This window comes from Bos grunniens, chromosome 5 (genome assembly GCF_055505025.1).
Source record: "Bos grunniens cultivar Pamir isolate PY7600 chromosome 5, Bosgru_T2T1.0, whole genome shotgun sequence".
In the NCBI taxonomy this organism is placed as follows: Eukaryota; Metazoa; Chordata; class Mammalia; order Artiodactyla; family Bovidae; genus Bos; species Bos grunniens.
In genome coordinates, this window is record NC_141169.1 from 74,950,974 (window position 1) to 74,976,729 (window position 25,756).

At 39.9% G+C, this 25,756-nt stretch overlaps 1 protein-coding gene across 50 annotated transcripts in view; it reads right to left on the bottom strand.

Moving 5' to 3' along the window:
- RBFOX2 (RNA binding fox-1 homolog 2) overlaps positions 1 to 25,756 on the bottom strand; it is a 293,258-nt gene that overhangs the window by 37,587 nt on the left and 229,915 nt on the right. For 28 of the 50 annotated variants that reach the window (XM_086401255.1, XM_086401251.1, XM_086401258.1 and 25 more), the window contains 2 exons: positions 3,197 to 3,343; positions 747 to 800 (listed from right to left, as the gene is read on the bottom strand). In XM_086401255.1, the coding sequence (XP_086257381.1) occupies positions 747 to 800; positions 3,197 to 3,343 (201 nt within the window). The remainder of the gene's footprint in view (positions 1 to 746; positions 801 to 3,196; positions 3,344 to 25,756) is intronic. The other 22 variants (XM_086401256.1, XM_086401253.1, XM_086401260.1 and 19 more) reach the window with 1 other exon arrangement.

Consider the following 25,756-nt stretch of genomic DNA (forward strand, 5'->3'; position numbering starts at 1 on the left):
TTCTGACTAGAATTCTCAAAGAATTTAACTTTTTTTCTGTCATCTCTCTCTCTCATCCTTTATTATTTTTATTTTTCTGGCTGTGTCCACGGCATGTGGGATCTTAGTTCTCTGACCAGGGATGGAACCCATGCACCCTGCAGTAGAAGTGTGGACTTTTAACCACTGAACTGTCTGGAAGTCCCTCTCTTGTCCTTTAAAATAAGAAGCTTAGGCCAGATTTAAATCTGAGAAAGGACTGGTGTCTCTGGCAGACTTTCTTCCTCACAGCCACACTCTCCCCTCACACTTCTCACTTTTATCCCATCACTCTCCAATGTAAGATTTAGGAAAAAGCATGGACACTTGGTGGTTTCTGTTTGCTGCTAAGTCGCTTCAGTCATGTCCGACTCTGTGCGACCCCAGAGATGACAGCCCACCAGGCTCCCCCGTCCCGGGGATTCTCCAGGCAAGAACACTGGAGTGGGTTGCCATTTCCTTCTCCAATACGTGAAAAGTGAAAGTGAAGTCGATCAGTCGTGTCCGACTCTTAGCGACCCCATGGACTGCAGCCTACCAGGCTCCTCCTTCCATGGGATTTTCCAGGCAAGAGTACTGGAGTTGGGTGCCATTAGAGGTAATCTAATCAAGCTAGATTGCTGGGACACTTTTTGCAGGCTTAAAACAACAATTTAAGTTTTCTGACTACTCACTATTTTAAATAAAACTAAAAGAAACCAAGCACACAATGCTGAAATGGAGCTTACCTTAGAGCCACGTTCATTAAAGATTATTTCTACATCTAGGATTTTGCCAAACTGCTGCAGAGACAAAAGTAAAATAAAAGCATTTACTTATGGTCAGCTTTTTTTTCATATACTTTACTTTCTTCTGAAAAAAGAGGTGTTTTTTTCTTTTTTCCTTTACTTATTGGACCAATACCAGTTGATTTTTCCTCATCATTGAGCTGACAGTTCCTCAGATCCACTCACACCGCATCATCCACCTAAATACAGTGGACGCTGTTTCAGAAGACATTCACAGTGTCGCCCTCTTACATGCTTCTTCACATGGACAAACTGGAGGTTTTCCTACCTGCAACTCTAACTTTTGAAATGCTTGTTTTAAGAAGTAAATCCTAAGTAGAAAGATAAACTACCAAAGGCTGTTTTTCTTCCCTTTCTTTTTTTAAAAATTAATAAAAGTGAACCATGTTCACTGGAAAAAAAATATAGATAAATTTAGATATATGTGCCCAGAAAATATAGATAAACAAAAAGGAAAAGGGGGCACAGAAATTAAGATCATCTTTAATCCCATCATCTTAACATTTTTAAAAAATATGTTTTATAATGTTTATTTTTGGCTGTGCTGGGTCTTCACTGCTTCGTGGGCTTTTCTTTAGTTGCGGAAAGAGGGGGCTATTCTCTAGTTGCAGTGGGTGGGCTCAGCAGTTGCGGCTCCTGGGCTCTAGAGCGGAGGTTCAACAACCGTGGCACTTAGCTGTCTTGTGGCATGTGGGATCTTCCAGGACCAGGAATCGAACCTGGGTCTCTTGCATTGGCAGGTGGACTCTTTATCACTGAGCTACCAGTAAAACCCCATCTTAACATTTTGGTATCATCTTCCCAGCCTTTCCTTAGGCATGTGTGTGTCTGTATAAAACTACAGACATCTGACACACTATACATATTGCTTTTATTACTTTCCTTAAACTTAGTACACTTTATAATATATTTATAAATCTGAGTAACTTTCCAAATCAATAAATATATATTTGTGTTATTTCTGTTTTCAAGCATACCAAACACTCATGGACATTATGAATGATTCTATTCATTTGCCACTTTCTGTGTGGCACGTGGGATATTAGTTCCCCAGCCAGGGACCAAACCTGTGCCCTCTGCAGTGGAAGCACAAGTCTTAAACACCAGACTACCAGGGAAGTCTCTCATCAGGAACATCTAAAATAATAACTGTATTTTGTGATTAGTTAAGTACTTCAACATTAGGAAAATCAAACAGAGCTAAAAGCACAAAACCTAAATATCTGTTGCTAGATAGCCAAATAGCTGAGGAGGGGCATATACAAACACAGTAATTATTTTGAGGAGAGGTATATATATAAGGTGACAAAACTATCTGTTTTAATCAATAACTGAATAAACTGAATGAGGGATGGGAAGGGAATGATACATTTTAAGAAATCACTGACAACTGGCGTAGGCCGATCTTCAGTGGAGACTATTTTTCTGCCTCAAGACAAAACACACTTCTGACAGAAGAGGAGGTACCCATTTTCACAGACCTCCAGAGACTACGGTTCCGCACCATCTCTGATAATGTGGCGGAGAACCCAATAACTCATACTCCTGCGAAGTTTCTTCTTAAATGTAACCTAAATTTTTTATGTTGCCCCTTATATTTTCTGTTGCTCTTCTTTCTATAGAGCTGGAAAACAGCCGGCTACCATTTTCTGTCAAAAAGCTCTTTCAGTGCTTCAAGAATATCATTAAATCTCAACCCTGGCCTTGTATTTGGTATAGAAAACACTACCAGGAAGTCATCTGTAAGTGATAGAAATCTGCTCCAGCGTCTTGTCACCTTGAGGTGGCCACAGCCAAGACTTAGACAAGGGTATCTGCTTTTCTGACAAAGCACTCGACTACCACACAAATATTCAGGAAAAAAAAACCCAATCATTTCTTATTCCTAGTTTAAGTTAAGAGTTTGATCAAATTAAAACAGGCAACAACACATTAGCCCAGAAAAAAATTAAGATTCTCAGCAGCCATTCACTTTTGAGTGATTTTGGGAGGAAGTAAAGAGCTGGAAGAACGTGTCAGGTAGCAAACTAACCCCGTATACACGATTTGAGATCACAGATATTATTTCATTTAATTCATTGCCCTTTGAAAGGCAGGAATTACTATCTGGTCCTGATTTTAGCACCTGAAGTCCCACGTCCCAAGAAATCCCTCAGTCGCAGGCAAACTTGGTTCTGTGGTCACCTTACGTATGTGAGAACTTGCAAGGCTAATGTCCAGAACAGGCCGGGTGATGGGAATGTTTCTAAAGGCTGACGAAAATACTGATTGAGCTTACAATCCTCGGTGTATTTGGAGTTTCACCCGAAAGTATCAATACTAATGACGAATTATACATCAGCAGGTTACATTTTCACTGAAAAGCCAATAAAAGGACTTCAGAGACTTACCCCAAACATCTGCCGGAGGTCAGGGTCCCGGAAGCGGAAAGGAATATTAGAGACATGCAGTCGTTTAGGGGTAGATTTACTCTCTGAATTTTCACTACTTTGTGTCTGTGACTGCTGGCCGTCTGTCTGTGCACCTCCTTCTGTCTGCTAAGCAAAGAAATAAACAACATTAAGGAAAAAATAAATACAATTATTTCACAGGAATTGAAATGCAAAGCTGCATTTATAAAGTCTGTTGACCTTATAAAATAAGGTCCTTTCCCATCCCGATCATTTCCAGTGTGTCTTTAAGCAAAAATAACTGTTGCCCCTTCAAAGAGGGAAAAAAACAAACAAAACAAAACAAAACACAAACATGTTATCTGTGTTTAAAATGCTATAGTCTACCAAAAAATTTAGGTTCTTGCATATTTACAGTATGTTAGTAAAAAGGGAGACAGAAGAAAAACAAAATGACTTGAAATATCACATGAAAATACATTAGGAGAACAAGATATAAGAAGAGTACATTGTTCCTAGACTCTGCATCACTGACTCAATGGACATGAGTTTGAGCAAACTCTGGGAGATGGTGAAGGACAGGGAAGCCTGGCATGCTGCAATCCATGGGGTCGAAGAGTCAGACATGACTGAATGACTCAACAACATTTTGAAAATAAAGAGTCTGTTATGAAGATTCTAGCATTTCTGGTTCATCATTTCAGGACGTAAGGGAACATTTTTATATTTCATTCCCTCTAGTAGTTTCAGAGTTTATGGCTACTAGGTTACCAACGTACTCTAATATTATTTATTAAGAAGAGATACCTAGTGACCAAGGCCGTTCTTCTTGAAAACTGAAGAAGCTTCTTAATATGCAACCAACCTGTACTTCCCAATTTATGCACTTACTGCTATTTTAGTAGAGGGAACATTCCTTCTGTAGCTCAGAGCAAAGCTGCATTTATAAAGTCTGTTGGGAAAGGCCTGAAGGGACCCTGATGAATCTATTACACACAAATATGTGCTAGGTTTGTATCTATCAGCAGTGAAAGAACAAGGTGAGTCTGGGTATGCATTTTTGTTTAATTTTTTATGGGTTAATCAATGATTAACAATGTTGTGTTAGTTTCAGTTGTACAGCAAAGTAATTCAGTTATATATATACATGTATCTATTCTCCAAATTCTTTTCCCATTTAGGTTGTTACATAATACTGTGTTGAGTTCCCTGCGCTGTACAGTAGGTCCTTGATGGTAATCCATTTTAAATACAACAGTGTGCACATGTCAATCCTAAACTCGTTATGGGTGTGCATTTTTAATCTTGAATCTCTTTTAATGTCTTCAGTTCAGTTCAGTTGCTCAGTCGTGTCTGACTCTTTGCGGCCCCATGAATCGCAGCACACCAAGGCCTCCCTGTCCATCACCAACTCCCAGAGTTTACCCAAACTCATGTCCATTGAGTCGGTGATGCCATCCAGCCATCTCATCCTCTGTCGTCCCCTTCTCCTCCTGCCCCCAATCCCTCCCAGCATCAGGGTCTTTTCCAATGAGTCAGCTCTTCACATGAGGTGGCCAAAGTATTGGAGTTTCAGCTTCAGCATCAGTCCTTCCAATGAACACCCAGGACTGATCTCCTTTAGGATGGACTGGTTGGATCTCCTTGCTGTTCAAGGGACTCTCAAGAGTCTTCTCCAACACCACAGTTCAAAAGCATCAATTCTTAGGCCCTCAGCTTTCTTCACAGTCCAACTCTCACATCCATACATGACTACTGGAAAAACCACACCCTTGACTAAACGGACCTCTGCCGGCAAAGTAATGTCTCTGCTTTTGAATATGCTATCTAGGTTGGTCATAACTTTTCTTCCAAGGAGTAAACGTCTTTTAATTTCATGGCCACAATGACCATCTGCAGTGATTCTGGAGCCCCCCAAAATAAAGCGTGACACTGTTTCCCTATCTATTTCCCATGAAGTGATGGGACCAGATGCTATGATCTTAGTTTTCTGAATGTTGAGCTTTAAGCCAACTTTTTCACTCTCCACTTTCATTTTCATCAAGAGGCTTTTCAGTTCCTCTTCACTTTCTGCCATAAGGGTGGTGTCATCTGCATATCTGAGGTTACTGATAGTTCTCCCGGCAATCTTGATTCCAGCTTGTAGGCATGTGTTAATTTAATTCCTTTTCAATAAATCCTCAAAAAAAATGCTATGCTGAGAAATACTTTTGACAAATATTTAACCAGTGTGATATACTTCAGGCATTCAAATAACATTTACTCTGAAGTATTAATCTGACAATTCAAGAACCTTATGTTTTTACTATTCCCTATGAAGTGCATGCCAAACTGGATGGCTCGCTGAGATAATTTAGTCAACATATTTTTTAAAACAGGAGAGGAATTTGCTGTTCTTATTACCTCAATTGAAAGAGCACTGAGAAACTCCAGCAGATTCTGGGTGACACGGAATGGATTCCCCTCCTCTACTTTAACCTAGTGTTCAGCTAAAAGAAACTAACCAGAGATGTTACTGCTGGCTCAGAGATGTTTGCAACCATCTTGAAGTTTGAGACTTTATAAAGGATAATCAGGAATGTACTCCAAATGAACACCAGCTTTTCAAGTGTCAATCTAAGGGATGGCAGCTTTTATCTCCTATTCAGGCCTTGCAGATGGCTTCACTGTGCCATGATTCACATGGTACAAAAATAGCAGAAAAGGGAAGAGCTGTATACAAAGCCATGTTCTGCCAAAGTACAAGGTTTTTAGTCCTCAATCTGGGCACAGTGCAGACTAAACAAAACACGCTCCACTCAAAGATGAAACTCACTTAGTTACTAAAACATCATCATGGATGCCAAAGCAACTAGCACAAGCATCAATTACAACTGAGGCTCATTTGAGCATCTGCCAACTTGCCTCTCACATCTCACAGCTGGATCACATAAAACTCTTTCTTTAGCCAGTCCACCAGATCTGAACTGCAGGTGAATGACTCTGAGCAAAGTAAAAAAAGGCTGATTCTCACTTCAAACCACAGTTCTATAATTTATATACGCAGTCCATGTGGTCTGTAAAAGAGTATGTAAGGTGGTGGGATAAATGAAAACTAATCATTACTTCCAAGTATGTTGCCTGAGGTACTTATTTGTTGTTCTTGACAATTTTTTTTTTAACAGTCCTGAAGATACAACTTATGAACAAGAAGCCAGATTGGTTAATTTTCCAGCCTTGTGGTAAGCACCTAACATTATTCAAAGGTATGAAATCTTTAATTCTCAGAAAACGTGGCAAGTAGAAAAAGTAAACCCATTATTATTTCCAAAATTCTTAAGCCATCTGATTTCAAATACATTTACAAATGAAAGTTTAACATATCTAGCTACAAATACATAAACCATAAGCATACAGCTGCATGGGTTTTCACAAAGAAAATACACTCATGTAACAGCATCACTGCAAACAAAGCTAGTGGAGGTGATGGAATTCCAGTTGAGCTATTTCAAATCCTGAAAGATGATGCTGTGAAAGTGCTGCACTGAATATGGCAGCAAATTTGGGAAACTCAGCAATGGCCACAGGACTGGAAAAGGTTAGTTTTCATTCCAATCCCAAAAAATGCTCAAACTACTGCACAATTGCACTCATCTCATACGCTAGCAAAGTAATGCTTAAAATTCTCCAAGCCAGGTTTCAGCAATATGTGAATTATGAAATCCTAGATGTTCAAGCAGATTTTAGAAAAAGCAGAGGAACCAGAGATCAAACTGCTAATATCCGCTGGATCATCAAAAAAGCAAGAGAATTCCAGAAAAGCATCTATTTCTGCTTTATTGACTATGCCAAAGCCTTTGACTGTGTGGATCACAAGAAACTGTGGAAAATTCTGAAAGAGATGGGAATACCAGATCACCTGACCTGCCTCTTGAGAAACCTATATGCAGGTCAGGAAGCAACAGTTAGAAATGGACATGGAACAAAAGACTAGTTCCAAACAGGAAAAGGAGTACGTCAAGGCTATATACTGTCACCCTGCTTATTTAATGGGCTGGAAGAAGCACAAGCTGGAATCAAGACTGCTGGGAGAAATATCAATAACCTCAGGAATGCAGATAGATACCACCCTCATAGCAGAAAGCAAAGAGGAACTAAAGAGCCTCTTGATGAAAGTGAAAGAGGAGAGTGAAAAAGTTGGCTTAAAGCTCAACATTCAGAAAACGAAGATCATGGCATCTGGTCCCATCACTTCATGGGAAATAGATGGGGAAACAGTGGAAACAGTGTCAGACTTTATTTTTTTGGCTCCAAAATCACTGCAGATGGTGACTGCAGCCATGAAATTAAAAGACGCTTACTCCTTGGAAGGAAAGTTATGACCAACCTAGATAGCATATTCAAAAGCAGAGACGTTACTTTGCCAACAAAGGTCCGTCTAGTCAAGGCTATGGTTTTTTCAGTGATCATGTATGGATGTGAGAGTTGGACTGTGAAGAAAACTGAGTGCCGAAGAATTGATGCTTTTGAACTGTGGTGTTGGAGAAGACTCTTGAGAGTCCCTTGGACGGCAAGGAGATCCAACCAGTCCATCCTAAAGGAGATCAGCCCTGGGATTTCTTGGAAGGACTGATGCTAAAGCTGAAACTCCAGTACTTTGGCCACCTCATGCAAAGAGTTGACTCATTGGAAAAGACTCTGATGCTGGGAGGGATTGGGGGCAGGAGGAGAAGGGGACGACAGAGGATGAGATGGCTGGATGGCATCACCGACTCAATGGACATGAGTTTGGGTAAACTCCGGGAGTTGGTGATGGACAGGGAGGCCTGGTGTGCTGCAGTCCATGGGGTTGCAAAGAGTTGGACATAACTGAGAGACTGAACTGAGCTGAACCATCAAATTAGGTCAAGCCACAGAACTCCAGAAGCACCCAAGGGCCCCACTCTAGTCCCCACTCCCCTGCCAAAGGATCACCACTATTCTGACTTCTAACTCCACAAATTAGTTCTGTTGTTTTTGATCTTACAAAATAAAGTTAAAAAAAAAAAAAAGGAATGACACTGTATGTGCTTTTTTGTGTCTGGCTTCTTTTACACATTGTAACACATGCACTGTTGTACATTTTATAAACATACAGAATTTGTATCTGAGTGGCTTCCAGTTTTTAGCTATTATGGATAATGTTCCTATAAATAGTCTTATTATACGTCTTTGCATGCATAGGAGCAGGCACTTCTGTTGGATGAAGATATCTAAGATTGGATTTGCTAGGTCAAGGATATATCTCAATTCAGCCTTCAAAGTTACTGTCAGTTTTGCAAAGTGGCTGCATTAACTTCCACTCCATCAATGGTGTATGCCACTTCTAGCTGTTCTTAGTAACTTTGCCTCATTGTAACTATTCGGGTGGGAGGTATGGCATCCTACTGTGGCTTTCACTTGCTTTCTTCTCTTTCAGCCTCAGATCTTTTCTTCTCTCCACTTCTATATTTTTGAATTTTGTTGAAAAATGAGAATTCCCTGTAAAACAATAGCTATTTAAAAAAAAAAAAACAGCAAAGAGATACTTTTTGGCTAAGATATTAGCAACCACCTTGATGAGTCTGAGGAATAGAAAGTCTAAGTAATGGAGCAAGGACTTGAATACAAGCAGCCTGATGTTCCTAATCACTACATTATACTGTGCTTCACATGTATTATTTTCTTCAAATCTCACAGCAGTCAATCAGGCAGGTACTGGTGGTGTTGTTTAGTTGCTGAGTTGTGTCTGACTCTTTCCAGACCCCATGGACTGCGGCCCACAAGTCTCCTCTGTCCATGGGATTTCCCAGACAAGAATACTGGAGTGGGTAGCCATTTCCTTCTCCAGGGGATCTTCCCAACCCAGGGGTCGATCTACATTGGCAGGCAGATTCTTTACCACTGAGCCACCTAGGAAGCCCATCAAGTACTATTACTGTCCTCCAACTGACAGAAACTGAGGCATGGTGAAGTTAAATTTATTGCCCAAGGTCACAGATTAAGTAGCAGTGTAGGAAGTCAAAACTAGGCAGTCCAATTTCATATGCTAAACCACCCTTTTTAGTACTGCACCCACGCTCACTTTTTTTCTCATTAGATTGGAGAACATGCTCCACTTTCTCAGGAACCCCACTTGAAGGAGCAAGGTTTCTCCTGGAGTGGAGGCAGGCATGAGGTTATGGGCCAGGGAAAGCTATTCAAGAGGTGATGTGACTTGAGGGAACAGGAGCAGGTCAGACCATGAAGGGAAGGAAAGAAACAAGCAAAGGCACACTGACATTTATGAAGGAAAAAAGTCAGAGAACTACTAAACTGACACTCAAGGGGGCTGAAAAGATTTCTGTACATAGTGGAAATAGAAAAGTGAAATATACATTGAATATAGTTAAATGAGATACTTCCCATTTGTCATTCTCAACTTTACTTCGCTATAGATTACTAATTGTTGAAATACACAAATCAGAGCAAAAGTAAAGTTTTAAAGCTGTATCTTTATAAAAAGTGAACAGTTAAACTGTTCTGAGAAAAATCTCAGTCAATGCAGTGCTGTTTTGCTTTATTTTCTATTATTAGCTTCTGAGCAACTTTACTAACTATATAAATAATCTTCCAAGGTTCTGTTTCTCCCTTCTGTTTTCTGATCTAATTGATTCACAGGGCAGAGGATGCAATAATGGAAAAGGCTGGAGTCCGTGGACTGTTTACAGTGAGGCCTGACAGTGGTCCTGATGGATGTCATCATGTGACTAAAAGCGTATATATCCACTCTCCAGACATCCTGGCCTCCTCCCCAGCAAGGGCCACTCTACTTGAGGGCAAGCCAAGGGCACCTGACACTGAAGAACAAATCAGATTTTTAAAGCCTCATTCAAGAAATGAGGACTAAAAAAGTTTTAAATAAACTTTAAAAATTCTTATAACTAGAAAATGGATTTACCTTTCTGACTCGCCTATGAAACAATTGAAATATATTGTAACTATTTATACATTGTGAACAAATGTTCTATTATGGACTGAGAAAGAACCCTGGAGAATACAAGATGAAGTAGGACTTTCTAAGTCTGCTTTTGAACTGTGGTGTTGGAGAAGACTCTTGAGAGTCCCTTGGACTGCAAGGAGATCAACCAGTCCATCCTAAAGGAGATCAGTTCTGGGTGTTCATTGGAAGGACTGATGTTGAAGCTGAAACTCTAGTACTTTGGCCACCTGATATGAAGAGCTGACTCATTTGAAAAGACCCTGATGCTGGGAAAGATTGAGGGCAAGAGGAGAAGGGGAGGACAGAGGATGAGATGGCTGATTGGATGGCATCACTGACTTAATGGACATGAGTTTGGTTTAACTCTGGGAGTTGGTGATGGACAGGGAGGCCTGGTGTGCTACAGTTCATGGGGTTGCAAAGAGTCAGACACGACTGAGCAACTGAACTGAACTGAACTGATCACATACTATATAATATGAGATACTAAGGAATCTCTTGATTAATTCAGGAATAATATTTTGATTTATGGATTATCTATTTTCTTCAATTTTTATAATGTCTTCATTTCTTATTTTCACCTCTGTGAGGATGAAGGGGAAGAAAAAGAAAAGAGGACATTCAATTTAGCAAAGTTTCTTGAGAATCTGATTCATGTCCGAACCATCCCAGTTTAATGACAGTTTGAGTACAGAATTCTAGGTAGGAAAAAAAAAATCCTTTGGAACTTTTTAAATAAGTTAAAAAAATGTTAAATAATTAATTTATTTTTGGCTATGCTAGGTCTTCGTTGCTGTGCATGGGGTTTCTCTGGCTGTGGTTTTGGCTTCTCACTGGTGGCTTCTCTTGTGGAGCATGAGCTCCAGGGTGTGTGGGCTTCAGTAGTTGTGGTGCTCGGGCTTAGTGGCCCCGAGGCACGTGGAACCTCCAGACGAGGGATAGAACCTGTGTTCCCTGCAATGGCAGGCAGATTCTTAACCCCTGGAACACCAGGGAAGCCCACCCTCCTTCAGAACTCTGAAGGTAACTCTCAACTGCAGCCCAGCTTCCAGTGCTGATGTTGAGAAATCTGGACACTGTGACTCTATCTCCTTGACTGTGACTTTTCCTACTCTCCCTCTCTGGTTTGTATACTAACCAAATATATCCAGTGCTCTTAAAATTTCACTGTGATGTGCCTTAATGTGGGTTTATTTCAGTCTATTTTTCTGAGGTCTCTTTTAAGGTGGAAATTAAGATCTCTCAGTCCTGGACCTTTTTTTGAATTACTTTGCTGATGATTCCCACTCTACATCATTTTGTCTTTCTGAAACCTGTATTATTAGACATTGGATCTTCTGAACTGATCCTCCAATTTTCTTATTTCTTGTATTTTTCCATCTCTGTCTTTGGCTCTATTTTCTGGGATACAGGTCCTTAATCCCTCATCTGAAAACTTTGAGTACATATGTATATCAGAATTCAGAATTTTTAGAAAGGCAATAATGATTTAAACCCATATATAACATTATCAATGAGACATGAGGCAGTGGTATTTCCGTAGCAAAATGTAACCATATTCACATAAATGTGATAAAGACTGTACGTAAAGTTGTGTGCTTTACTGTAATCTTTTTTTGATTTTCAGGACTTCACAGATTTTAGAATTGTGGATAAGAGACCAGAGACTTCTATATCTTCTATCTCATCTTTCAAAGCTCCAATAAAGTTTCTTTATTTTGTTACCATGCTTTTAATTTCAAGGGCATGTTCCTCTTCTCTGAATCTCCCATTCCCCAACTTCCTTTTTAAAATTATATTTATTTATTGGGTCTTTGTTGAGGTGTGCAGGCTCTAGAGTGTGGACTCCGTAGCTGGGATGCACACACTCAGCTGCAGTACGTGGGATCCAGCTTCCTGGTGGGGACTGAACCAGGGCCCCTGCACTGGGAATCTTAACCACTGGGCTGCCAGGGAAGTCCCCCACCCCTTTTAAACTAGCATTTCATTCTTGTTTAGTGAATGCATATCTTCCCTTATTTCTCTGAGGATATCAATTATTGTTTTGATGGTTTTTGAGGAGAAAGGGGATTCTTTTTCTTCCAAATTTCTCTTTTTTGTTTTTATTCGCTGTCTTCCATGGTGAGGTTTTCCCCATGTATCTAGTAATCTTTGGCTGTCTTGTTTATAATTAAGAGCTGAAGGAAGAAAGGTAGTTAATAAACTAATTAGAAGTTCTGAGTAGGTGGGATGGAGGGGCTTGATGACTTTGTGCTTCATTCTAGGTTCAGTTAGGTAAGCAATTTTTTGAGAAACCCCTTGATTTGTACATCTTTAGGTCTTTCCTCCTGAGTTAGGTTTTCCAGAGAAGAGTTTTCCAATTCTTCTAACTAGAGTCATGTTTCTGAAACTCAAATTTTTGTAGTATAAACTGAATCACTTGTCAACTTTCCCCCACTACTGGCCTAGTGATAAATTCATTTTGGGCTTGTTCAGTTAGTTGCTAATTGGCCATCTGCTTTCTAGCTTCCAAAATTATTAATTCTCCTGTTCTTAGTTTTTATATTTCTGAAAACACAGACACAAACACCATTTACGGCAGTTTTGGAAGAAGCAATTAGATGGATGTATTCAAAAGTAACCTGAAATTAATAAGTGTTTTTAATAAAATCTTGTAATATGGTATGTACATATTTTATTGAAGGCAGCAAAATAGGGCAACACAGCCTATATTTGCTTTGAGCTGACTCCTATACAATACTTTGGGAAACATGGATTGCTTTAGAAAATAATCTTAGTATTTCAAAAAGGAAGAGCCTTATTACAGCCCTTCTCCAATGAAAGGCTGAGGCAGAATGAAGGCCTCAGAGACGAGACACTGTTATCAGCTAATAGCAAATCTATAAACACAAGATATTTTCCTTTCTCTGTTCTTTACACCAAAGAACTAAGAACTACTTCAGATATAAGCTGAGGATGATTAAAACATTTTGAGATGGCACTTCCCTGGTGGTTCAGTGGTTACGATTTCGCCTTCTAATGAATGGGATGCAAGTTTGATCCCTGGTAGGGGAGCTAAGATCCCTCAAGCCTCCTGGCCAAAACCAAAACATAAAACAGAAACAATATTGTAACAAATTCAACAAAGACTTTAAAAAGGTTCACATAAAAAAAAAATCTTTAAAAACAAAATACTGTGGGATAAGGAGACATGACAACTTACTGCAATGTGGGATCCCGGACTGGATTCAGAACAGAAAACTGGTGATTAAATAAGATCTATATTTTACCTAAAAATATTGTACCAATGTTTCTTATTGTATGATTTTGAAAACTGTACTGTACCTATGGAAGATATCAGGGGAAGTTAGGTGAACAGTATGCAGAAACTTTCCGTACTGTTTTTACAACTTTAAGTCTAAAATTATTTCAAAACAGAATTTTTTAAAAAAGAAAAATAGATTTTTGGTTTGTCAGATTCTAAACCCTACAAAATATTAGAACATGGCAAAGAATGTTTTGTTGGTTTAATGATTATTGTTGCTGTTCAGTGGCTAAGTCATGTCTGACTCTTTGAGACCCCATGGACGCAGCACATCAAGCTTCCCTGTTCTGCACTCTCTCCCAGAGTTTACTCAAACTCAAGTCCATTGAATCGGTGATGCCATCCAACCTCAACCTCTGGCGTCCCCTTCTCCTCCCACCTTCAATCTTTCCCAGCATCAGGGTCTTTCCCAATGAATCAGTTCTTCGCATCAGGTAGCCAAAGTACTGGAGTTTCAGCTTCAGCATCAGACCTTCCAGTGAATATTCAGGACTAATTTCCTTTAAGATGGACTGGTTGGATCTCCTTGCTGTTCAAGGGACTCTCAAGAGTCTTCTCCAACATCACAGTTCAAAAGCATCAATTCTTCTGTGCTCAGCTTTCTTTATAGTCCAACTCTCACATCCATACAGGACCACTGGAAAAACCATAGCTTTGGCTAGACGGACCTTTATTCGCAAAGTAGTGTCTCTGCTTTTTAATATGCTGTCTAGGTTGGTCATAACTTTCCTTCCAAGGAGTAAGCGTCTTTTAATTTCATGGCTGCAGTCACCATGAAATTAAAGATTTTGGAGCCCCCAAAAATAAAGTCTGTCACTGTTTCCATTGTCCCTATCTATTTACCATGAAGTGATGGGACTGGATGCCATCTTAGTTTTCTGAATGTTGAGCTTTAAGCCAACTTTCCCACTCTCCTCTTTCACTTTCATCAGAGGCTCTTTAGTTCTTCTTCGCTTTCTGCCTAAGTGTGGTGTCATCTGCATATCTGAGGTTACTGATATTTCTCCCAGCAATCTTGATTCCAGCTTGTGCTTCATCCAGTCTGGCATTTCTCATGATGTACTCTGCATTTAAGTTAAACAAGCAGGGTGTTCTCTTGACAAGTTAAATAACCAGCATATTCTCTTGACAAAACCCTGTTAGCCTTTGACCTGCTTCATTTTGTACTCCAAGGCCAAGTCCTTATTTTTCTGGGCATCTCTTGACTTTCTACTTTTTCATTCCAATCCCCTATGATGAAAAAGACATTATTTTTGGTGTTAGTTCTAAAAGGTCTTGTAGGTCTTCATAGAACCGGTCAACTTCAGCTTCTTTGGCAGCAGTGGTTGGGGCACAGACTTGGATTACTGCGATGTTGAATGCAAACAAACTGAGATCATTCTGTCATTTTTGAGACTGCACCCAAGTACTGCATTTCAGAGTCTTCTGTTGACTATGAGGGCTACTCCATTTCTTCTAAGGAATTCTTGCCCACAATAGTAGATATAACGGTCACCTGAATTACATTCACCCATTCCCATCCATTTTAGTTTACAGATTCCTAAGATGTCAATGTTCAGTCTTGTCATCTCCGGCTTGACTACGTCCAATTTACCTCGATTCATGAACCTAATATTCCAGATTCCTATGAAATTTTGTTTTTTACAAAACTTTACAAGACTTTACTTTCACCACCAAATACATCCAAAATTGAGCATCATTTCCGCCTTGGCCTAACTGCTTCATTCTTTCTGGTGTGCTCAGTCCCTCAGTCGTGTCCAACTCTTTGCGACCCTACAGACGATAGCCCACCAGGTTCCTCTGTCCATAAGAATTCTGGAGTGGGTTGCCATTTCCTCCTCCAGGGGATCTTCCCAACCCAGGGATTGAACCTGTGTCTCCTGCGGCTCCTGCATTCCCAGTTGGATTCTTTACCGCTGAGCCTGCGGAAAAGTCCTATTCGTTCTCTCTAGAACTCTCAGTAATTACCTTTGCTGTTGCCCAGTAGCATACTGGACACCTTCTGACCTGGGGGGCTCATCTTTCGGTGTTGTATCTTTTTGCATTTTCATACTGTTCATGGGGTTCTCCAGGCAAGAACACTGGTGTGGGTTGCCGTTTCCTCCTCCTGTGGACCACATTTTGTCAGAACTCTTCACTGTGATGCCTTCATCTTGGGTGACCCTGCATGGGCTCATGCCTTCATTAAGTTACACAAGCCCCTTCTGCCACCACAAGGCTGTGATCCATGACGGGGTGAATCTTGTTAACAGCTTAAAATGTACACAAGAGTGAAATGAAATTAATTTTTCTATATCATACTATTTCTGTTCTGAACCATTCAAATTTGTATTAAATAAGATGGTGATACATTTTAAATCTGAGCAAACCTAATTGAAAGGTCACTGCCCAAAACAGCTTTAATCACATCTAAAGGATACATGTGTGTGTATGTACATACTTCAAAAATTATATAGAAAGACTTCCCAAAAGGTAGATTAACACTTCTGCAGGATGCTAACTGGTATTTTGTAGAAAATGAGTTTCATGGTCAAACAAATTTGGGAAATACTGGACTAATAAAGTTAAAAGGTTTCCTGTGAATTTTGAATAGAGAAAACTCACCGTTCTCCCTAAACCTATATATATTACTCATTCATTCATTTTACAGGAGGCAAGCTATAGAATTCACTTTCAAACATACCTCTTTTATCAGAATGACCTTTAGAGCACTGGTTCCCCAGAGTATGAAGGTAAACAATGGCAAAAGAGAAAAGACATGTATAACTGGATAGCCTATTAATCTGTATTAAGTCAAGAACTGCCTATAATTCCTTCTTTGAAATAATTACATACTAATAGAGTTATAGCTAATATTTATTAAAGATTTATTATGTGCCAGGTATTTCACAAAGTATTTGCTATTCATTTTCTCATTTATTGTTAAAAACAACTCTATGAGTCAGAACTAGTATCACCAGTTTTACAGGTGAGGAAAATGAGCATGAGTTGTCATTCTCTCACGGTTACAATTTAGCAAATGGAAAGGGCTGGGAGCTAACCCTAACTCAATCTGGTTTCCAAGCTTGAGCTCCCTCACCAAATATGATATAATAAAAAGTTGTTTCAAGATTGCCTTAAAATAAATTCAGTTTCTCCTAATAATATTTTAGAAAGTTGGCTGGGATACTTTTCATTATGTCATCTTGCACAGCCTTAAAGGAAAATTAGGTAGTAAAATCCATGTTGACCTATCAACCAGACTTGGTAGCATTTAAGATTTATAACATTTTTATAAATGTTTATAATGGAATACATATTGGGTTAAAACTGGTAGAATTATATCTTATGAATTCCTTCTTAAAGAGTAAAAATCTCCTAACATGATAGAATATCTTTCTAAAAAGTGAAATCTTGGCTTATATACTTAGTTACCAACAATCAGGGTAATTTCATAATGCTAGAATAACATATCAAGAACACCTGTGCACATAAAATTATTTACCCAATGCAACACCAAACACAATTTTAAGGGCATAAAAAATTGGATTTACATCTATGTAGAGCAATTCCTTGAGTTAAAATACATATAGATTTAGTTATTTTAAAGATTAATGCTTAAGTATTTCTTCTGTGTATTTGAAAGTTGCTATAAGTCAAATTCTGAGAATCTGGTCTTGTTTGGGCATTTGGATGTAAGCTAACATTTCCCCAAAAAACTAGTAACTCAAGTTTCTTCAGAAAATATCTAATTCTATTTTATCGGTGGATCAAAGTGTTATAAACCACAGCAAATCATGTATTTTTTTAAAACCAGGAGTCAGAATTATGTAAGAATTATTATGGAGAAATAGCAGAAACAATAACCTCAATTTCTAAAAGCTTTATATTTAACTGAATGATTCTTTTATATTTCAGAATGAAAGAAATCTCTAAGTACATTCTCATTGGAGTTTTCGCATTTAAAGTTGAAGAACAAGTGGAAGCTAAGAAGACAAGAGGGCTTCCCAGGTGGCTCCACGGGAAAGAATCCACCTGCCAATATAGGAGACTCAGGAGATGTGGGTTTGATCCCTAGGTCGAGACGATCCCCTGGAATAGGAAATGGCAACCCATTCCAGTATTCTTGTCTGGAAAACTCTATGGACAGAGGAACTTGGTGGGCTACAGTTCACGGGGTCACAAAGTGTTGGCAATGATTGAGCGTCTGAGCATGAATACATAAGAAAAAAGCTAAGTCATTTCAGTCGTGTCCGACTCTGTGCGACCCCGGCAACCCACTAGGCTCCCCCGTCCCTGGGATTCTCCAGGCAAGAACACTGGAGTGGGTTGCCATTTCCTTCTCCAATGTATAAAAGTGAAAAGTGAAAGTGAAGTCGCTCAGTCTTGCCCGACTCTTAGCGACCCCATGGACTGCAGTCCACCAGGCTCCTCCGTCCATGGGATTTTCCAGGCAAGAGTACTGGAGTGGGGGTGCCATTGCCTTCTTCGACATAAGAAGTATAGAGGTTTTTTATTTTCTATAATTTACATGGGGAAGCAAAAAAAAAAAAAAAAAAAAAAGGCCTTGACTTAAAGCATTTTTCCTGAGTCGCAGCTCTGCTACGAGCCAGCAGCAATCTTGTTGAAGTCACTTAAAATTGCTGGTTTCTGCTGTAAAAGGAAGGCATGAGATGATTTCTAAAATCCATTTGAGCTTTAAAATCCAGTGATTCTAATGAGTTTACTGACTTCAAAAGACAGTACAAAATATTTATGGAAAATGCACACCCCCTGTAAACAGGTTAAGAAAAACCATGACACTGAATTAATCATCGGTGCTTCTTCAGCCTGACCCTAAGGCACAGTGGAGCAATAAGGGCCCATAGAGTGGAGCAGGAGCAGTACTGTTCCCAGAACACTTTAGCTCTAGTTTCTGTTTTTGAGGGCTTCCCTTGTGGCTCAGCTGGTAAAGAATCCGCTTGCAATGTGGGAGACCTGGGCTCAATCTCCGGGTTGGGAAGATCCCCTGGAGAAGGGAAAGGCTACCCACTTCAGCATCCTGGCCTGGAGAATTCCATGGATTGTGTAGGACATGGGGTCGCAAAGAGTTGGACACGACTGAGCGACTTTCACTTCACTTCTGTTTTTGAGGGGTGGGGTGGGTAATAATAACCAATAATTAGTAAGTAAATAAATGAAGGCATGCAAAGGAGAAAAAGCAATAATCTTAACAATATTAACAATTTCCTGAAAGGGTGTCCTGAGTCTTACATGAATCAAAGGGCAATTTTTTCTACTGAAAAACATGCCTGCCTGCCTCTGAGTGTGGTTTTCTGTAGCAACTTTTACATTTCAGGCCAGGCTATGGTTTCCTCACTAACCCAGCTGTGAACCTGTCCAGCTGCTCACGGGCATCAACACTCCCAAGCTGCAGTGTGTAAGTGATGCCTTTTAAGGGTCAATCGGTAACAAGTGTGGGTAATTTGAATAGGCTCATCATCCTCTACTTTTTTTTTTATTTTGGGGAAAAATCAGGACCTCTCCTGGAAAAGTGGATGACTGCACAAGTGAATCCCCTGTTGACCAAGACCTCTAATTCTAGCCTGGAGATGGAAGATGCTAATGATCATACTTACATGGCAGGTCAAAGGTAATATGGCCCAACAATACACAACGTGAGTAAGGACCGGGCCCTATTTTTACCGTTATATTCCAGAAGTCGTCCTTTGGGGAAATGGACCCACTGTTCAGGGTTATAGCTGCTAGGCTACATTTGAGTGGATTATTAATCCACAAGGCATCTTCAAGTAAGGGTTAGTGGGTAATTCCAAGTGAGGATGATTAGACTGATCTTCTGACAGAAGAAAATACAAGAAAATCTGGCTTCAACTCCAGAGAAAGGGTGTACAAAAAAGAGAAGAAATTGAGGAGGATGAACAATATGGGGTCTGAGTCATCTTTACTTGGAGGTGTGCTCAAAGACCCACCAATGAGGAGGGCTGTAAAACCTACAGTGCACTATGACACAGTAAGGCAGGCCACTCAACTAGCCCTCACATCTCTGCTCTAAAGCCACCAGCAACTTATTTGGAATGTTGTTACTGACTGGTGTGTACTCTGCTTTAGAAGCTTCTTTTTTTTCCCCCCATTCAGAAATCATTTACTAAATGTCTGTTATATGCCATTGGGAGTAATAAGAAGAGGGACTAATAGTTCCTGCCCTCAACAGGTTGCAATAGGTTGGTTGCAATAAGTTGCAATAGGTTGGAAGAATGTGTACCCAAATATAAATCTCGTATCTGAAGATCACTCACCAAAGTTCATCTATTTCAAATACTTTGGTTATTTATTCCTGCTGGCATTTGGAAAAATATCTAAACATACAGGAACTGAGAACCTTTCTTCTCTGCAGGCAGGCTCAGTGATAATCAAGCCTCTGTAGACCCAGGTGGGAAACCCCTAACTGCTCTCTCTCTTGCTCATGCACAGTATGGTACCAAATGACTGTCAAAACAAGCTCTCACATAAAGAGCATGAGACACTTCTAGCTCAATGTTAATACCATCTAAAACATTCTGGAAACAAAAATTCCAGATTTCATTGCTTATTTCTCATTTTTATGTCAGAAATCCTTTCTTTTTGTTTTCTCCATCAACAAGATGGAACTATCCAACGTAAACAAGATCCATATTAAAATACAGCAATTCAGTTCAGTTCAGTCTCTCAGTCATGTCCGACTCTTTGTGACCCCATGGACTGCAGCACGCCAGGCTTCCCTGTCCATCACCAACTCCTGGAGCTTACTCAAACTCAAGTCCATTGAGTCGGTGATGCCATCCAACCATCTCATCCTCTGGCGCCCCCTTCTCTTCCCTCCTTCAATCTCTTCCCAGCATCAGGGTCTTTTCAAATGAGTCAGTTCTTCGCATCAGGTGGCTAAAGTATTGGAGTTTCAGCTTCCGCATCAGTCCTTCCAATGAATATTCAGGACTGATTTCCTTCAGGATGGACTGGTTGGATCTCCTTGCAGTCCAAGGGACTCTCAAGAGTCTTCTCTAACACCAGAGTTCAAAAGCATCAATTCTGTGGCACTCAGCTTTCTTTATAGTCCAACTCTCACATCCATACATGACCACTGGAAAAACCATAGCTTTGACTAGACGGACTTTTGTTGCCAAAGTAATGTCTTTACTTTTTAATATGCAGCAGCAGCTCACAATAATGAAAAGCACAAATAAATGACATTAACCAGGACAAATGATTTTTAAAAAGATGATAAAAACAATTATTTCAAAGAACTATTTAAACAAGCAATCTCCACAGCTTCTCTAATTTATTCTGCCTATAAGACTACCAGGTAGGCATTATTATCTTTGTTTGATAGATGAAGAAACTGAAACCTGGGAGGGTAAAATGATTTTATTCAAGATAAATTTATTGCAATAAGGTTGAAAATTCTGACTCTGATCTCGTTTTACTCATCCAACCAGCTATCAAATTCTGTTTATTCTACCCTCATAATTTCTCTTTAATGTATTTCCTCTTTTATATCATCACTGCAGCCCTGATTCCAGAACCCCATTATCAACTCCAACCACAGGACCCTTTCCTAACCAGTCTTCCTGCTTCTCTACTATCTTGTATACACAAGAGATCAATTTTCTGAAGCACCATTCTGCTCACTTCCATTTCCCACTCAAACATCTTTAACAAAGTCATTTTTCAGTCAGGCACTCAAACACTTCCCAATCTGTGCTCTCGAGTGACCTTTCTCCCACCGTACTCCCCACTCATCTCCACCAAGCATCCAAGCTTCATCAAACAGAAACCCAGCTTTTATTCAAAGACGTTTTGATCTTTTTTGTCTCTCCAACTTTGCTTTGAGAAATGACTTTCCTAATTCTTCCCACCACATCAAAGCATGTCTGAATTCCAGGCACTCATAGTACAAGGCCTAAGTCTACGCCTTCTCCACCAAGGAGCCTGAGCTTCTCTCCTCAGGCTGCCCATGGCACACCTCTATCTTCCTTTTTTTTTTCCCCCAAGAAATATTTACTGTGTAACTATTAAGTGCTAGTTACTACGGTAAATCAAGCAAAAAAAGCTTACACTTTAGTTAGGGAGTCACTAGTGAACAAAAAACCATTGCATCCTATAAGGTCCACAGAAAGTGGTCAGCTCAGGAGTCTACCTGAGCCTAGATGAAGGGTACGTGAATTTGGCTTTGCCTAGGAAAGTCAAGCGGGGCTTCCCAGGAGAGCTAACACTTGAACTGAATGGGAAAAGCTGCTCAAGTGTCTGCTCAGAAGACCAGTGCATATATATAATCACAGGCATTGAGCTGGACATGCAGAGTCAAGAGTGGCAGACTGGATTCCCATAGTGTAAAAAACAACAGCATACCACCACAAAGGGCTATTTTATGAGCCACAATAAAATGTTTGTGGAAGCAAGTTTTAAATTGAAAACTGTTATACAAATTTAAGATACCAGTTATTTATAAAGTGAAAGAAAGTAAAGTCGCTCAGTCATGTCTGACTCTTTGCAACCCCATGGACTGTAGACTGCCAGGCTCCTCCATCCATGGGATTTTCCCAGCAAGAATACTGGAGTGGGTTGCCATATCCTCCTCCAGGTGATCTTCGTCACCCAAGGATCGAACCTGGGTCTCCTGCATTGCAGGGAGACTCTTTACCATCTGAGCCACCAGGGAATCCCTCATTTATTTATAAATAACGTATAAATGTTTCTCATCTACCTTTGGAATGTAATGGCCACAGGAATTATCAGACTCTTAAGAAATATATAAGTAGAAGGTAAAGGTTTAACAGTATCATTTATAAAGTTGGCAATCTAGGTTTCAAAATATACTGTTCTACTGCTTACTTTCTCTCTATGTACACATCCCCTCGCCTGAGAAACACACAATCATACACAACTTCCAAAGGTAAAGGGCTTAAGAGCAGTGGATCTACACTCATATTTTAAATGTACACTTAAAAATATAAGCAGAATCTTCAACTAGAGCTTCCAGATAATTTCCCTTTTTACTGTTAGCAACTTCCTAACATGACAGAACCTGTGCTCAGTTTGTAGGCACAAGTCAAGGAGTTTCCATTTTTTCCACAGCACTAATGCATTCACAATCTATTCACAAGGATTCCCAGTCTTACTTCAATATATCTTTAGGAACTCAAATTGGTCAACACAATATAAAATAATATAATGAATAGTTTGTCATATGGATGAGAAACACAAGTCTAACTGTATATATTCATATGAAGGAACAGAGCTCACTGTCATCAGAAACACAGTCTGGGATTCTGAAACCATGGGAAACTGTGGCAATGAGAAAGAGAAAGAAAGAGAAATGGGTAGGGTGTGGAAAGGTGTACTGTGCCTTGTACATGACCAGGAAATGATTCAGGGAAGGGACTTCTGCCTCTAATGGCATGAACAGGTTAGTGAATCCTCTCCTCAAAACAATAAGAAAACTCAGTCATTTCAGGGTTCTGGAAATCAATCAAAGGCAGATAACAAATAAAGAAATCTCATGAAAAGTTGCTACAGCTTTAGGGTTAATACCAGCAGGAGGCTACAAACCTACTTCCTGGGGCTATTCCAACCCAAGAACTCCACCCTCTAATCCTCAGCTCTGCAAGGAGAGCTTTTAGGATAGAGTCAGGTGAACACTCTTAAGAGTCCCTTGGACAGCAAGGAGATCAAACAAGTTAATCCTAAAGGAAATCAATCCTAAATATTCATTGGAAGGACTGACACTGAAGCTGAAGCTCCAATACTTTGGCCTCCTAATGTGAAGAGCTGACTCATTAGAAAAGAACCTGACACTGGGAAAGACTGAAGGCAGGAGGAGAAGGGGACGAGAGAGGACAAGATGGCTGGCTGGCATCACCGGCTCAATGGACATGAGTTTGAGCAAGCTCCAGGAGATGGTGAAGGACAGGGAAGCCTGGTGTGCTGCAGTCTGTGGGGTTGCAAAGAGCTGGACACGACTGAGCGGCTAAACAACAACAAAGGCCATGAAAACCAGTAGTTCTGCTGTCAGAGGGGGTAGACTCAGCTTGGGGTACTGGGGTGGGGTACAGTAGAAAGCCACGGCTTTGTCAGAAAAAGTGGCAAACTTGGTAGGAACCTAACTGGTTCTTCTAGCTTGAGGTTGCGGTCTGACTGGTGTGTGTGACAGATCAGCTAGAAATACGAAAGAAGATCCTGGAAATGAGAGAATTGTAGAATAACTAGTTATGTTCTCCTGACATTCCCGACTGATTGAAAATGCTGGGATGGGGAGGGGGGAGACAAAAGGGGGCGCAACAAAAGAAAAAGTGAAGGCATACTTGAGAACTGGCTGGACTCTAAATGCACTTCCCAAATCACAAACAGATCAATAGAAGGTAGAAGCTTTCCACACTCCAGGTGCTTAAGCACAACTTATGCCCAAATCACTGTCTATGAAGAGAGAGGAGTGACTCCCAGCCAGGATAAAAAGTAAAAAGGAGAATAAACATCATTAAGCAGACACATTAGTGACCATGGAAGAGTCACACTCCACAGTTTAATCCAGGCAAAGTACTAAAAACACACACATTAACACTCATCTCTATGTTTCTCAAAAACAAAACCAACAAACTTCAGAGTGTTGAAATATATTACTAAAACATCTAATTTACTAAAAAGTTACAAGACATGCAAAGAAATAGGAAAAGTGAGGCCCTGACTCAAGTAAACAAGCAGTAACTAGAAAAAGGCTCTCAGCGGCCTAGACCTTGTAGCAGATGACTTCAAAGTGACAATGACAAATGTATTCAAAGAATTAAAGGAAGCGTGACAGGAATTAAAGGAAATATTCCCTAGTCAAGTAGGGGATCTTGACAGAACTACAGAAATCCTAAATGAAAATTCTAGAGTTGAAAAGTACATTAAATAAAATAAAAAGTCACCAGATGAGCTCAATAACTGATTGGACCTGGTGGAATAAAGAATAAGTAAACTGAAACAGATTAATTGAAATTATCCAATCAAAAGAAGAGAAAGAAAGAACACTTTAGAAAAATGAACAGAACTTTAGATCCAGCTTAAAAACAAACAGAATCTGAACCTGTAGGGAACAAACAAGCATCCCCACATACTTGTGGCAAAAGTCCCAGAAGAAGAGAAGGAAAGAACAAATATTCGAAAAAATTGTTAAAAAATTTCCCAATTTTGATGGAAAACAATCCACAGACCCCCAAATTTCAATAAACTGCAAGTATGATAAAAACAAAAATATCTATCCTCGATCTATCAATGTTACACTGCTCAAAGCCAAAGATAAACCAAAAATCTTGAAGACCACAAGAGAAAAACAGCTCATCACATACAGGGGGACAATAGCAGGGTTAACAACTGACTTCTTGCTGATGTCATAGTGCTGAGAACACAGGGAGAAACTGTCAACCAAGAACTCTACAGCTAGCACAACTATCCTTCAAAAATGAAGACAAAAGCAAGACATTCCTAGATAAACAAAATCAGAAAATTTGTTTCAAGCAGACCTAGCCTCCAGAAAATCCTACATGATGTACTATCAGCTAAAAGGAAATGACATTAGAAAATAACTCAAATCCATAGGAAGATATGAAGATCAATGGAAATGGTAAATTTCTTTAAAGATAAAAGATCTTTTAAAGCAATAACTGTACTACTATACTGTTTCATTTCATATGACAATAACTCTGCAGAAAGGATGGTAAGGGACAGAACCCCACTGGACCAAATTGCTGTATTTTACCAGCAGCATAATCAGATCAGATCAGATCAGTCGCTCAGTCGTGTCTGACTCTTTGCGACCCCATGAATCGCAGCACGCCAGGCCCCCCTGTCCGTCACCAACTCCCGGAGTTCACTCAGACTCATGTCCATCGAGTCAGTGATGCCATTCAGCTATCTCATCCCCTGTTGTCCCCTTCTCCTCTTGCCCCCAATCCCTTACAGCATCAGAGTCTTTTCCAATGAGTCAACTTCACATGAGGTGCTCAAAGTACTGGAGTTTCAGCTTTAGCATCATTCCTTCCAAAGAAATCCCAGGGCTGATCTCCTTCAGAATGGACTGGTTGGATCTCCCTGCAGTCCAAGGGACTCTCAAGAGTCTTCTCCAACACCACAGTTCAAAAGCATCAATTCTTCAGTGCTCAGCCTTCTTCACAGTCCAACTCTCACATCCATACATGACCACAGGAAAAACCATAGCCTTGACTAGACGAACCTTTGTTGGCAAAGTAATGTCTCTGCTTTTGAATATGCTATCTAGGTTGTTCGT